This window comes from Petaurus breviceps, unplaced genomic scaffold, assembly GCF_028583685.1.
Source record: "Petaurus breviceps papuanus isolate PSGF00001 unplaced genomic scaffold, PetGlider_PUasm1.0 172, whole genome shotgun sequence".
Classification (NCBI taxonomy): domain Eukaryota; kingdom Metazoa; phylum Chordata; class Mammalia; order Diprotodontia; family Petauridae; genus Petaurus; species Petaurus breviceps.
Window position 1 is genome coordinate 1,818,066 of NW_027185755.1, and position 15,713 is coordinate 1,833,778.

Below are 15,713 nucleotides of genomic sequence, written 5' to 3' on the forward strand. Positions count from 1 at the left end.
GATGGTTTTGTTATTTCCTTCTCTTGCTCATTTTGCAGCTGAGAAAACTGAAGTAAACTGGGTTAAGTGACTCATACAGCTAGTAAGTGGATTTGAACTCCTAAAGATGAGTCTTCCTGATTCCATCATACCACCTAGCTACCCAGCTAGGAGGTAGACTAGATGATCTCTAACGTCCCTTTCAGCTCCCCAGCTGTGATCCTATGAAGGTCTCCTTCAATGTTTTATTGTAGAATGAAGGTAACCCTGATTCTCAAAGGAGATTTCAGTGGAATACAAGCATTGGTAGATCCTACAAGCCCAGCACTGAACCACTACACCTGTTGTTTCTCGGGACCAACTTAGGAAATTTTGGAAAAGTTCTTTACCAAAGTGAGGAGATGCTGGGTGATGACATATTTGGGCCACAGGAAATCATGGAAACTCCCTACTTTGGAGTCAGCATCAATAAGAGAGAGCCTCCCCACCCAGATGGAATTATGAATCTAAGCAGCAGGCACAGCCACCTCTATACATGCATATCTTGACCTGTTGGACCGTGCCATAGAATCCACAGAAGGTATGATACAGGAAGAACCTCAGGGGATATATTCCAAGCCTTTCTCAAAGCAAGTGGACTGCTTATGTCTCTGTATTTACAAAGGCTTGTCAATCATTCATTTTAAGGTGCTCTTAATTCCAGGGGAGGTAGATGATTTGATCAAAATGTTAGAGTGGAACAGATCAGAGGATTATCAGTTTAGAGCTGAATGCCACCTCAGTGGTCATCTAGTCCAAGCCACTCAGAGGAAGAAACTGAAGTTGAAATTGGTAAAGTGGTTTATTTCTGCCAAGCTCACCCAGGCCTCCTAGAATGACAGAGCTAGAGCTGGAATTCTCAGAGGCCACCTAACCTAACTCCCTTATTTCACAAATGAGGGGAATGAGACCTAGCGTGGTTCAGTGACCTGTCCATGGTCATACATGTAAGTGTCAGAGGCAGGCTTTGAATAATGGAGCCAAGATCAAAACCCAGCTCCTCTGACTCCTGACCTAGGGTGCTTTCTGTTGCATCACACTGCTTCTTGTTGTGCTATCAAAGCTTGTAGCTACAAGGAAGCAAAGAAAAGATGGACAGCTTTGGACATAATGCACAGAATTTAATATGTAGGATTTTTTGAAATGAGAAGTTATTGCTATGTTTTCTGAATCTTCTCTTATGTTCTGCTGTGCATAAAACATGTTTTTCCTTTTTTCTTTTATATTTAAGTTTAAAATGCTTTTTCTTTTCTTATTACATATTTAAGTTTTAGTATTTGTCTAAAATAAAAAATTTAAATTTAAAAAATAACAAAAAAACACAAAAAAGAAAGTAAAAATTAAAAAGAAATATATGTAAATTTAAAAAGAAAAATATGTAAAAATTAAAAAGTAAAATATTCTATATAAATATGTTTTATATATAGCATGTATGTGTAAATATAAAATAAATAAAAGGGAATTGATTGGTAAAAAAAAAAAGCTTGTAGCAAGTTAAAGTGCTATGATTTTTTGACACTTGAGTAGTCTTTTCTTCAATGCGTAAGGCAAAGAATTTCATATACTTACCAAAATTATGGCAATCACTGGGCCAACAAAACTCCAAATAAACCCTCTTTGAAGGGTGAGCCAGCAACTAGGAAGAGGAAGAAAAATAAATTACCTAAGAGCAGACACAGAAAATGAAAGAAAGGAAACCCTCCCTCTCTCAGGTGACTGAAATACAGATACAATTTGTATTGATACAGTAGCCCTGAGACTCCCTTTGTGTTAGCTTTTACATTTGTCCCTAGGACAGTTTGCCCTCTCTCCAAATACTGTTACCCCAGTTCAGGCCTTCGAGGCAACTCACCTAGACCATTTCAACAGCTTCTTAACCAGTCTCCCTTCCTGGAATTTTTCCCCTCTCCAATCAATCCTTCACAAAGGTGCGCCTACAATCATCCTAATAGACTGTTCTTATCAGTCTCAATCCTATATATAATCCTATATAAACTCAATCCTACATATAAAAACCTCCAAATTATTTCCCTTTGTCTACTGCATTAAGTATAAACTCTTAAGTCTGATATCCAAAGTTCCCAAATGTCTAGCTCTGATCTACCTTTCCAGCCTTATCTCAAAGCCCTTCTCCTCTCAAGTACTACACTCCAAATTGGACCATTTACTCTTAATTTTCTCATCCTGAACTTTCCAGTCTTGTTGTCTTTGAACACACTGTATCTCAGGTCCATAATGGGATCATCACTTCAATTCATTCAGTTGAAATCTCTCTTCAAGATACAACTTGGGAGTTGCCTCTCCATGAAGTTTTCTCATATCTGTCCAGGTAAAAGTGATCTCTTCTCCCTCACATTTCTCATAACACTTAGTCTAATTCTCTCCTTTGTATTTAGAACAAATATTCCTAAAGTCTCCTGAAAGTGAGTGGAATAAAAGTTCAGTGAGTCATATGGTTATCTATTCCACAAAATCTTCAAGTTGAAGTTCTTTCCTTTGCCCTTGAAGAGAATTTCTTATGTGAGTTTCATCAATTTCCTATAGAAAAAGAAACTCCTATCCAAATTCCATTTGTGGTTTTCCTTCTAAGTGATAGAATTTGAGCAGGTGCTCCATAGGCACTGTAACTACAGACATGTGAGACGAAGCATAGCAAAAACTGAGATTGTTTCTGGAGAAGTTTGAGGGAGGGTAAGTGAATGACCTGAGACTTGGGAAACAAGGGGGAATAGAAGAAACTGAGGAAAGACCATATTGGATTGAACAATGATGAGACTGGCCACACCGTGAGCCATAGCTATGATGAGATCACCTAGTGCCAACTCTGTTTCCCCCTGCTTTGTGTTGTCTCAGAATGGTGTTCAGGGAATTTTCATCAAATCTCAAAGCTCAGAGGAGGTAAGGAATAAAGGACTCAGATCCTGCTAGAGTAAACTCTTATCCTTGCTGTTCAAAAGTACTTTACATCTTGTTTGATAAGCTAGCCTCAGTAGTTCCTGTACTGCATTTTAATAAATCACATGGCCATTAAACACACACACACACACACACACACACACACACACGAATTGTTAACTCCTTCAAGAAAGCTTGGTCATAAATGAGAAGGGGAGTTTCCAAATGGGAGAAATGGGGCTTGGAACAGAAATGAAGGGATTTTTTTATGAGGGACAATTTCTAGGACATACTAGATCTATATAAAACCTGGGGCCTGCTGTAGCTGCCTGTAGGCAGAGAGCTCAGGTCAGTATGAAGGAATAGTAGATGACTGGTGTGTAATCAGAGCTCCAACTTGTAGGCAGTGATGGAATTGGGAAAAACTGCACAAGTGTAATCACTGGGTGGGTAGCCTATAAGTTAGTGCCAAGTGTAGACCACAATATACATTACACCCCTTTCTGGCTAATTAATTAATTGTATAGTAGTATACTTCTCTCTGTAGGATGCAGAAAGCAAAGGAATGAGCCAGGGTATGAGTAAGAATAACTCTGATAGCACCTCCAATTTGTCCAATTAGACACTTAGCCCACCTGTTACATATCTATCACATTCTGCCTAAAATGCTTACTTCTGAGCTTCTTTTATGTCTCCTCCCTGACTCCATTAAACTCCATTCAGATCCTTGAGAGCAATAAATGTCATTCTCATTTTTACATCCCCCGTACCTAACATAGTATTTTGCATGTAGCAGGAATTAAGTAAAACTTTAATTTTAATTTTGTTCCTCAGCTTTTGACTTGATTTCTCTGAATTACAAATGCTTGTATGAATAACAGAGGCCATGGGCAGACATCATTATGCCACAATGCTTAGGGCCAAGAAAGGCTGTTACTGGAAAGAATTCTCTGAACTACACCTAGGAAAAGCTGGTGGTACACATGGGTTCCCTAGAATGGCAATGTGACCTAGCATAGACCTTGATAGCAGGAGGCACATATTTTAAAAGGATAGGGAATCTTTTCAAGTAATTAAAATCCTGGCTCATGGGAGAAGGGTCTTGAATTGTGGAAATAAATTGGGAAACATGGAAAAGGACTGAATTTTAGAACACAAATTGGGTTTGTAATTTATTCCATTGGAGAAATGCTATGACCTACTTACTGCTTAACTGTCCCATAGCCATGGGGGTCAGTCCCTACAGACACAGCCACGATCACAGCTGGGATCCCGTAGCCAAAAGCGTACATGAATCTCTTCTTGAACTGGTTTGCACTGGTGTAATTGGCAACTTTGAGGTTCCTGACAGTGAGGAAAAGGTGCAGCCCTTCCAGGAACATCCAGGTGAAGGCAGCCAGGTAAAGGTAATGCAACCCCCCAGCAATGATGGAACACAGGACCTAGGGAGGAGGGGAAATAGAAAATATGGAGATAGGGGCATCCAGGTGGCTCAGCGAGTAAGAGCACTGGCTCCAGTGTCAGGATGACCTGGGGATAAAATCCGGGCTCAGATACTTAGCACCACACCCAGAAATAACTGGCCGTGTAACCTTGAGCAAGTTACTTAACCCCAATTGCTTAAAAAAAAGATATGGAGATGTCTGGTGGGTGCATGGAAGGTAACATCCACATGGGTTCACAAGGGCTGCCTCAGGGCAAGACAATGGGGGAATAATGTTTAGTCCTGTCAGTCTTTTAGAGCTTCTACTAAGAATCATGACATTCTAGACTAAAAAGGGACCCATTCCTGCCCTAAACCATCCAAGAGCATGAGAAATATATTTCATTTCTGAAAGCAAACAGAAAAGGGAATTCCATAATGCCCCTGTTGTCCTCCATCCTGTGCTTATTAATTATAATGAATGAACTCTTTCTTAAGCAGATAAAGCCAATGAACCTCATTTTGTACAGTTGATTTCCTCTGTAAAAGTTTCACTTAATTTCTACCTTATCTGCTGTTTGGTCTATGCCAATGAGGAAGAGAAGGTCAGCCAGGAAGAGGCAGAGGGAGAGTTGTAGGTGAAGGGAGGTGCTGGTGCCCTGGATGGTTCGGCATAGGAGGAAGGTGAGGGCAGCCAGAAAGAGACACAGCAGGGAGAGGCTCAGCCCCACATAAGTGATCACTGTCAGCACACTGTCATCGACCTATGGCCCAACAAAGGAGAAATTCAAGTCAGTATTCTAGCTATCAGAGTGATAGAGCCTCATATAGCAGGAAAGATTGCTGTCCTCAAAATCCGAAGGTCTGGGTTTGAATCCTGCCCCTGCCTCCTTAGGAGTAATCTGACCTTGAGTAAATCACTTTACCTCTAGGGTCTCCATACCCTTATCTATAAAGGGAAAGGCATAAGCATTTATAACTACCTACTATGTACCAGGGTAAGCCCTGGCTAACCACTTTTTATTTGATCCTTATAACCACCCTGGAATATAGATGCTATTATCTCCATTTTACAGATGAGGAAACAGATTGAGAGAGGTTAAGTAATAATAATGATGATGACAGTAATAGCTGACATTTATATTGTACCTACTGTGTGCCAAGCTCTGTGCTAAGTACTTTACAACTATTTTCTCATTTGATCCTCGTAACAACTCTGGGAGGTAGGTGCTACTATTGTGTCCATTTTACAGATGAGAAAACTGAAGCAAATGGAGTTAGGTGATTGACCCAAGGTAAACACCTCTAGTAAATGTCAGAAGCAGGTTCTGAATTCAGCATTTCCCTGACTCCAGGACTCTATCCACTTTGGCATCAGACTTTATGATTTCCCAAAGCCTCTTTTGCATAATGACATCCTACGAATAGCCTGTCTCATGTGCTTCTTGGCTCCTAGAAACTCACTGAAATGTGGGGTGGAAATTTACTGTACTGTGAGATGAAGTACAGAATTAGAATTTACATTAGAAAATTTACAGCGAGGGTGGCTAGGTGGCACAGTGAATAGAGCACCAGCCCTGGAGTCAGGAGGACCTGAGTTCAAATCCAGCCTCAGACACTTAACACAAAAACTAGCTGTGTGACCTTGGCAAGTCATTTAACCCCAATTGCCCTGCGTTCCCCCCTCCAAGAAAATCTGACAGCAACTTGGTGGGATGGACTGAGTCCTAGACTTGGAGTCAGAAAGATCTGAGCTCAAATCCAGCCCCTGACACTTACAAGCTGTGTGACCCTGGGCAAATCACTTAAGCTCTATTTGCCTCAGCTTTCTCATCTAAAAGGTAGGGCTAATAATAGCACCTGTCTCCCAGAGTCATTGTAAGGATCACATTGTACAAATGCTAGCTAGCATTATTAGTTTGGGAAATTTCTGCAAACTTATTTTTTTTCAAGCCTTAGGCTTGGCGAGGGATACTGAAAGCCCCAGGGTTGTTGGCAATTTAATTCAACAAATATTCAATGAAAATATCTGCACCATATATAGGGAAATGAGCAAAATTCAAGCTCTACCTTGTGGAAACTTACATTCTAGTTGAATGAATGAATGAAATTTACATTCTAGCTGAATGAATGAATGAAACTTACATTCTAACATAGTCCTGTGCTATAGGACTCAGTGTGGCTACTGGAAAGAACAGTGGACTGGAAGTCAGGAAACTAGATTTCAAGTCCCAGAGTCACAACTTCCTAGCAGCATGACCTTGGTCAGATCAATCCTCCTCCATGGACAATAAACAAACCAAAAAGTCTGAACAAAAGGATCTCTAGGGTCTCTCTTGAATTGAAAGTTTTGAAATAAATAGAAACAACTAGAAATTAGATATTAAAATAGCTAGAAATGCACAAAACTTTCTGATGCAAAGTAGAATGGAATAAGTAAGGACTAGCAAAGGATGAGGGTGAGAGGATGCTTCCTGGCAATGCTCAGAGATGGATACCGGGCCAGTGAAAGCCATAAGGACAGCAAAGGTGGACAGGTGGTTGCAGACACAGCTGGTGTGAGTGTCATTGGTTTTCAGCAAGGAACAGCCTTCTGTGGACCAGCTGGCTCCCTCTTCGGTGCTTTTCCAGTAGACACAGAGGGTCAACTGCTGGCCTGGGCTGTAACTTTCCTGGGAAAAGAAGAGCATTTTGATCTTTACTCATGGTGAATTTCTTGAGTACCATGAACAAAGCATTGCTTCTCCCTCCATCATGGCAGAAGATATCCAAATTAAATAAAGAATTAAATCTTTTGTTTTTTGGAGGGGGAAAGGCAAGGCAATTGGGGTTAAGTGACTTGCCAAGGTCATGCAGCTAGTAAGTGTCAAGTGTCTGAGGTCGAATTTGAACTCAGGTCCTCCTAACTCCAGGGCCAGGGTTCTATTCACTGCACCACCTAGCTGCCCCCTAAAGAATTAAATCTTGAGAGCCAGGAAAGAAATCCAATTGGAAAGGTTCATTTTAAGTCCAAGACCAAGCCTAGGCCATTGCCAGTGGTCCTGACTTTTGTCCTTCCACTGGACTTTGATGACTCGGGAAGAGAGAGTACAGCTGATGACTTTGTGCCAACTATGCTTCACTTAAATCCAATCCACACAAAAGTCAAGATGTCACCCATGATGCAAAAACAAAAATGAAGGACAAAGGGCAGCTAGGTGGATAGAGATAGGGGATGGAGATAGGGGATGGAATACTGAACCTCGTATCAGAAGGACCTGTGTTCAAATCCCGCCTCAAACACTGTGTGACCCTGGGCAAGTCACTTAACCCTGATTACCTTCCAATAAAAAGAAAAGAAAGAGAAGAAAAGAAAAAAGAAAACAAAGGACAAACAAAACAACTATGAGGGGAAAAGAAAACTGGCTTGTGAGGAATCAGGCCCCATCTACTGGTCACTCTGTAAGCTTGTCTGCATACTACAGTGAAGTCACTAATAAGGCCCAGGAATAAGCTTGTGAGTTCAGCTTGGGGGCGGGGGGGGGGGGGGACGTAGAGTAAAAAGAATATTGCCATTTGGAATGAGGGTCAATTAATCGACTAACAAGCATTTATTAAGCACCTATTGCCATGTTTGAGGCCCCAATGAGCACAATGAATGAAATAATCTCTATACGGAGCTCTGAGTGCCAATCATCGACTGCCTGTCACCTCAGCTAGTGCCACTTTTCCCCCTGAGCTTCAGTTTCCCTCGTATAAAATGAGAAGGCTGGACAAGATGATCTATAGGCTCCTCCCCAGCTCTATATTCACCCTTCTAGGCCTTGAGAGTCATGGCTTTCACTCACCCAAAGATGCTCAAAGGTCAAAACAGCAGAGCTGGTGAGGGTGCTGTTTCGCCTGTGTCCAATGGTGCCACTCACTACCCTGGAGTTCAGGGAAATATTCTCCACCTTCTGCAAAACCTTCTCCTCCTCAAAGAAAGATTCATTGATGATGTTCCCCATGGTAGAATAAGAGAGAAAAGCCACAGCACTTTGACCTGAGAAGAACGAATCAGAGAAAGAACTTCAGTCCCTGCTGGTTTCCTTGGCTGGGGGTGCAACTATGGCTGCTGCTGGTGGGAACAGAGAAGGGATGGAGGAAGGACGCCCACTGGGCTGTGTCTGTGGGGAGTGAGTCTCATCTAAACTCTTCACTAGGCTAAAAACTCTTTACTGTCTCCACTGCATTTTAGGGCCTTGGGCCATTTCCCCAGAGGCAGTTCTTAAAAACTGGTGAAAATAAAGACTGAGTTGGGGTCAAGGTGAAGGAGAATAAGGCCTAGAGACCCTGAAGTAGATCCTGTGTGTGTGACATGCAGCCATTCAAAATGGGATTGTGTTGGATTGGTTGGTTTTGTTTTTAAAGGGTGTTTGTACCAGCACCCAATCCCAGAAAGCAACTGATGATGATTATTAAAAGCTTGTCACAGTGACCTGTCTGACTAAAGCTTGTACATTTTCAACTTGAGGCTAAAGCCAAAGATGAAGAGGAGGGGAGAGAAACATATACTGACAGGTTATAATGCTCATTTTCTTCTCCTTCTTCTTGACTTTGTTATACAGTTTGCCCCCCCCTTTCTCTCTCTTTCCTCCCTCCCTCCCTCCCTCCCTCTCTCTCTCTCTCATACACACACACACACAAACACACCCCATACATATACAACCACACACACACCACCACATAAACAAACTACTACAAATTTCCTATTGAATTCCTTCCCATCCTCTGAAGCCCAACTAAAATGCATCTTCTCCAAAAAGTTTTCCCCAATCTATTCTGTTCCCAAATCCTCTTCCTTCCTAGGCCTCACAAAGTAGATTGGCTCATGCCTTTGCTGTGTATTTACTCTGTGTGTGTGAGAGAGAGACAGACAGAGACAGAGAGAGAGAAACAGAGAGATAGAGACAGACAGAGAGAAAGAGGGAGGGAGGGAGAGGGAGAGCAAGCACCAGCAAGTATTGGTTAAATGCTTACTGTGTAGGAGACATTATGGTAAGCACTGGGGATATGAAGAAAAGGAAAAACAGGTCCCTTCCTTCAGGGAGCTCACAGTTTAATGTGGGAGGGGAGAGGCAACAGGCAAATAACTTTGTACATAAAAATATACGCCATGTAGAACAGCAGGTCATTTCAGAGGGAAGGCCTTGACCAAAAGGAGAAAGGGCTGGGCAGGGAGAAAGGGAAGGGGGCACACACACACACACACACACACACACAGAGTTTCTTGCAGAATGTGTCTTCAAGGAAACTACAGAAGCTAGGAGAGAGAAACAAGGAGAGAGAGCATCCCAGTTGGGAGATTTAATGTTCTGTCAAAGGGGCAGGAAGTCACACTTATCTTATTTGGGTCTTTTTCTCCTCCCAGACTGGGTGGACCTGACTTTCTCCCCCTTACCTACTAGAAGCTCCCTGAGGGCAGAGGTCAGGACTTCTCTCAGTTTTGTGTCTCCTCCACTGCTGGTCCTAGGATCCTCCATGCAGGAGGCACTTAATGAATATTTGTTGAATCAGACTGTTGAGTGCCAAACACCACACTCAAAGCTTGGTTGAAGCTGGACTCGCTGAGGCACAGCTAAACCATTATCAGCCACATGACAGCACTTTTTTTTCCTAATCTTCCTAGATTTTTTTTTTTAATCAACCAAACTGAAAACACAGGCAGAAAAGTTTCAGAAAGTGAAAATGGCTCATGTATATACACAGAGACACACCCACTCACACACAGACACACACTCATACACACAGAACATTAACACCCAGAAAGATACAGACTCACATTAACACAGACACATACTCACATTAGTAAATACACACTAACACTCACAGACACACTCACACTTACACACAGACACTAACACTCAGAAATATACAAAGATACACATTTCCACTTATATACACAGATACATCTCATACACACTCACAGTCCTACACACACAGAGACACTAACACTCACACAAAGAGACACAGACACACTAACAGATACACATTAAAATTCACAGACATACACAGACACATTCACGTGCATATACACACAGACACACTCACACACTCATATACACACACAAACATACATATTCATGCAAATAGAAACAAAGAAATGGGCGTAGGGATCAGTGGTAAGAAACAATAAAGTGGCAGAGAGAAAACCTCCATTTTGCCCAACTGCACTTTCCTTCTGTTATTTCTTGGTACTATGTCTGGAATGCATGCTTTAAAGTAAAAAAGCTCTGCTCAAATGGTTATTCCCCTTCTCTACGTTACATGGCGGCAGTGGCACTTGGAGGTTAAGCAGTGTTAAACTATGTCATGTACAATGAGGTTGTTCTCTTGGAAATATTTCATAGGGGCCAATGTTCAAAGCCCGTAGCAAAATCTCTGGTGGCAACAGGGCCTGGGTCAGAAAGACAAAATTAAAAACAGGATGACCAGGGATCACTAAGGGGAAAGCCCCTCCTCTTCCCTATCCCTCACAACTACTACAAGTGACAAGGAATAAAACAAATGGGTCAATGCCAAGGCAGATTTTAGGGACCACACATCCCAGGGGCCCCACAGCCCCTAGAGAGTCCCATGCCCAGTGACCAAGGGACAAGGCCAATCCCATTGTATTGCCAATGCTTGACTACAGTGAGGGGTGGCCTCATCATAGCCCAATTCTGAGTGTGCTGTCCCCACCCACCTTTGGGGCGTCCTCTGATGACTTCAGTGCAATGGATGGCCATTGCATCTTCTCCAGCCTTTAGTGTGAACATCCTCTCAGAGCAGTTGTTGTCTGGAACAACTCGTGTGTCAGTAACTGAGGACAACAACCCCCCCATCCCACCCCCCAAGAAAGTAAATGAGTCTTTACAGCAATCATAAAATCTCTGAATCAAAAGGGACCTCAGAGTTCATCCCATCTAATCCCTACCAAAATTATGAGTCCCTTCCACAACATCCCTGACAAAGGGACCTCTGATTTTCATTTAAAGATCTTGTGGGACCAGACCAATTTCCTCTTCACGAAGTCAAAGTTAGAAACCTCCTGAGCCCTAGTTGGAGGAGGCACCAAGACCACTTGTGGTACTAATGATGTTTCATGTGGCCATTGTGAACTATGACCCCATCTTCATTTCCTTTTTGATTTAGTTTGGTCTTTGAACACACTGGGCTAAGGCCAAGTGGTTGACTTTGATCTGTACGAGACATGGTGGTACAGTGTGGGTGTCCAAGCTGTGTTCTCGCTTTCCCATACAAAGCTACTGGTCACAACACCAAGGGATCCACACTTTAAGTTCTTTTATCTTCACTGAGATCTGGATTGGTGCTAACTGGTGCTAATTCACCTACATGCTGTTGGCTGCTATCGCAAGACCAGCAGCCAACACTTGCAACACCCTCCTTGGGGCACAGAAGAGAGTTTCCTAGAGCCCCAAGTGAGTGTACCGACAGCCTCAGAACCACGTGGTCTGGGTATTGATTACCTGAGCTCCAGCACTGATCCAGCATGATACCAAATCCTAGAACTGGTCAGTCACTAAGCATTCATAAAGGCCCCATTATGTATCAGACATTGTACTAGGCCCTGACGACACTAAGAAAGGCAAGAAACGGGTCTAGTTCTTCAGGATGAAAGAGATAATATACAAACAGCTGTGTAAAAATAAGATACAGACAAGAGAAATTGGGAATAATCACAGAGGGAAGGCCCTAGTTCTAGGGAGGACACAAAAGGCTTCTTGTAGAAGGCAGGACTTTGGATTGGGACTTGAAAGAAGCCAGGGCATCAGAGACAAGAAGGGAGAGCCTTCCAAGCCTGGGGACAGTCAGAGACAATGCCAAGAGCTGAGAGATGGAATGTCTTGTGTGAGAAACAGCCATATAATGGTAATGGCAATTTGAAGATCTTCCCTGCCCCTTAATAAGTCTAAGGGAATTTGAAGACCTTCCCTGCTTTCGAAATAAACTCTGCCCCCAATAGGCTGAATATAATCACATGGAGCCTGTGGTGGGAGGAGTTTGCTGAAGGGTGGAGCAGAGCCCACAAGAAGCTGGGAGTCAGAGCCAGATGGATGGTGGGAGAGAGAGAACACTCAGGCAAGGAAGCAGATAGGCTCGAGAGTAAAAGTTGGTGTTTGTCAATTAGGTTTATGTTGGTTTATGGGAAGGCTAAAGGATGGTATGACTCTCTGTGCTGTTATGGCTTATTAACTTCTCTGCTACTATGATGGAATCGGCTTACTGGTTTTGTGATTCAGTTTTCTGGCATCTTCATGAATGTTTTTGCTTCTGTCTTCTATGTGGATAATCTGTTATATTTTTCAAACAAGCACTATGCAGGTATATTTATAGTGACCATGAGAGCTGTGAATATTGCATTGGCACTACAAAGGCCAGTGTCACTGACCAACAGAATGTGAGGGGAGGAAGGTGTAAGAAAACAGGAAAGGTCGGGGTGAGAAGGGAAGAGGGAGAGACAGATTATTCAGGGTTCTGAATGTCAAATAGAGGGTTTTATAGTTTATATATGTATATATAAATTTATATACTATATTATATTATGTTATGCTGTGCTATACCATACTATACTACGTTATGTTGTTCATGCTATGTCATGCTATATTGTATTATGTTATATTGTGATATGTTATGCTGTGTCATGTCATGTCACATCATATCATATGGTATGCTATTTCTATTTGATCCTGGAGCTGATAAGGAGTCACTGGAATTGATTAAATAGGCTCAGGCCGGAACTTTCAGAAAACAATCTAAATATGAGGTGATGAGACTCTGAATTTGGGTAGTGACAGTTATCAGAGGAGATATGGGGGCCTATACAAGTGATGATACAAAGGTGGAATTGGCATTCAATGAGAAGAGTTGCAGAGAGTAAAGACTGCACCAAAGCTGTGAGTCTGAGTTACTGAAAGGATGGGGATCTCCTCAACAGCAATAGGAAAGTGAGGGAGAGAGAAGGGCTCTGGGTAAGGAGCAAGGATAGTGAGTTTGGGGTGTCTAACAGGCAGTTAGAAATGTGAGAATGCTAGTTAGGAGAGAAGTTGGGGTTGAATTGGATCTACGGGAGCTGAGGAGATCACAGAGTAGAGGAAAGGAAACAATCCAAGACGGAGCCTTATGTGCCACCCACCTTTAGTGGTATGATCTGGATGAAGATTCAGCAAAGGAGACTGGGAAGTAGCAGTCAGACATGTAGGAGGAGAACCAAGAGAGAGCAGTGTTGCAAAAACCTATAGAGAACCAAGTATCAAGAAGAAGAAGGCGAGAGACAGTGTCAAGGGTTGCAGAAAAATTAAGAAGGATCAAGTCTGTGAGACAAGGCCATTAGACTTAGCCATTAAGAAATAATTGGTAACTTTGAAAAGAGCAGTTTCAGCTGAATGGTGAGGTCAAAACCAGACTGCAGAATAACTGACAGAGGGTGATAGGAAAGGAAGCAGAAGTATCTACTGTAGCCAACAGTAGGTTAGCCACAAAAGGGAGGAGAGAGATGATACGATAGCTAGAGGAGATGGATGGATAAAGTGAGGGTTTTCTGATGATAGGGGAGACTTGGGCATGTTTATAAGCAATGGGGAAACAGCTGGTAAACGTGAAGAGACTGAAGATTAGCAAGAGAGTGGAGATGATAAATGACTTGGAGAAGACGGGATGGAATGGGACCATGTGTACATATATGTTTGCCCTGGCAAGGGGAAGAGTCACTTCTTTATTTGACTCCAGGGTGAAGAAGAAGATAGAGGTGGAAAACATCTCAGTAACTTAAGAGGGGGAGGGAAGAACAGGGACATCTTGACAAAGGGTCTCAAATTTTCAGTGGATAAGACAAGGGTCTAAGTTGAAAGGCTGTGTCATGGGAGTTTGAGGAGGGATGAAAAGGTCTGCAAGAGCCCTTGTGGTGAGTGGGATAGCAAATCCATTGGGGAGGTATACCAGAGTGAGGAGACAGTTAAGATTATGTAATCTAATTTCCAGTCATCATGGCTTCATGATTTTTCTCCATCTTTCTTCAGTCACCCATGAAATCTTTCCTATCTCTTGTTGGAAGGTCCTCATTTGCAGGTTTTCCAAAAGACAAATGAAAAATGCAACATTTGAAAGAAATTTGGCCAATCCTATGACTTTTCACAGAAAGAAGATTATTAACAAAACCAATGACATCAGCCTCCACACCTTGTCAGTTTAGAAACACCCAAGAGACGAAGAGACATCCTGTTGCCTCTTATCTCCAAATGAGTCTGCCTAAGTTCAGAGAAATTAATATCAGAAAGGTTGGCCACAAATCATGTGATTTTAAAACCATTTTTTTTGTTGTTGCTGCTCAGTTTTTTCAGTCGTGTCCAACTCTCTGTGACTCCATTCGAGGTTTTCATGGCAAAGACGCTGGAGTGGTTTGCCATTTCCTTCTCCAACTCATTTTCCAGATGAGAAAACTGAGGCAAACCAGGTTCAGTGACTTGTCCAAGGTCACACAGCTAGTTTGAGAACAGATTTTTTTGACTTCAGAAAGAGGAGTCTTCCTAACTCCGGGTCCAGCAGTCTTTCCCCTGCACCACTAGCTGCCCCTTTTCATCATGAAAACCCTTACACTTGTGGAATGAAAGGGTTAAATTGAGTCTGTAGTTTTGACTGCAGAGTTGACCGGCTGACTGCTCTGATAAGATCGCAAATCCCAGAACTATCAAAATAGATAAGCAAAGCCACTGAAAGGGCTTACTGGTGGAGAGAGGTTTGACTTCTCTGTAGAGGCCTGCTCTGATGCATCTTCATGGTTTTTAAAGTGAGCCTGGGCTCTAGAAGCTCATGCCAGCAGACTCAAGCTAAAAGTGCTCTGAGGATCTTCAGGTAACAGACCCTGCCTTTGTTATCCAAGTGTCAGTCAAATTAAAAGCATGTATTGGGCATTCACTATGTGTCAGGTCAAGGTGCTGACTACTAGAGGTGCAAAGAAAGACAGAATTATTGGTCCCTGATCTCACAGGGCTCTTAGAAGAAATGGAGAGCTCTGGTGAAGGAATTTGGGTGGCTTTCTCTTACCTAAGAACTTGTCTCCTGCTTGTACTCCACTCTTAGGCTTGAATGCACCTTCTAATACTATCATTTCCATTTTTTGAAGTGTAGTAGTGGCTGAGAGGGCAATGGTGCTTTTGTTTCCACTGAATTGTGCATCATTAAAGATATTCGGAATATTTTCAGAAATCTGTGGCACCATTTGAGAAAAAAAAAAGAATAAAACAAATAGTTACCTAAGAACTGGCAACCAGGAAGTCTAAAATGATGGTCACCATAATGGGTTAAGAAACGTATCTCCTCTCTCTGTCTCTCTGTCTCTCTCTCTGTCTCTGTCTCTCTG

The 15,713-nt window shown here is 42.4% G+C and overlaps 2 protein-coding genes across 2 annotated transcripts in view; one reads left to right on the top strand and one right to left on the bottom strand.

Annotated features, from left to right (window-relative positions):
- Positions 1-15,713, top strand: part of LOC138157532 (adhesion G protein-coupled receptor E3-like) — a 246,002-nt gene that overhangs the window by 80,674 nt on the left and 149,615 nt on the right. The gene's annotated exons all lie outside the window — the stretch shown is intronic.
- Positions 1-15,713, bottom strand: part of LOC138157376 (putative adhesion G protein-coupled receptor E4P) — a 44,882-nt gene that overhangs the window by 12,091 nt on the left and 17,078 nt on the right. The window contains exons 6-12 of the mRNA XM_069082916.1: positions 15,398-15,560; positions 11,040-11,156; positions 8,164-8,357; positions 6,835-7,008; positions 4,903-5,100; positions 4,120-4,355; positions 1,588-1,654 (exon numbers count right to left, since the gene is read on the bottom strand). Coding sequence (XP_068939017.1) covers positions 1,588-1,654; positions 4,120-4,355; positions 4,903-5,100; positions 6,835-7,008; positions 8,164-8,357; positions 11,040-11,156; positions 15,398-15,560 — 1,149 coding nt within the window. The remainder of the gene's footprint in view (positions 1-1,587; positions 1,655-4,119; positions 4,356-4,902; positions 5,101-6,834; positions 7,009-8,163; positions 8,358-11,039; positions 11,157-15,397; positions 15,561-15,713) is intronic.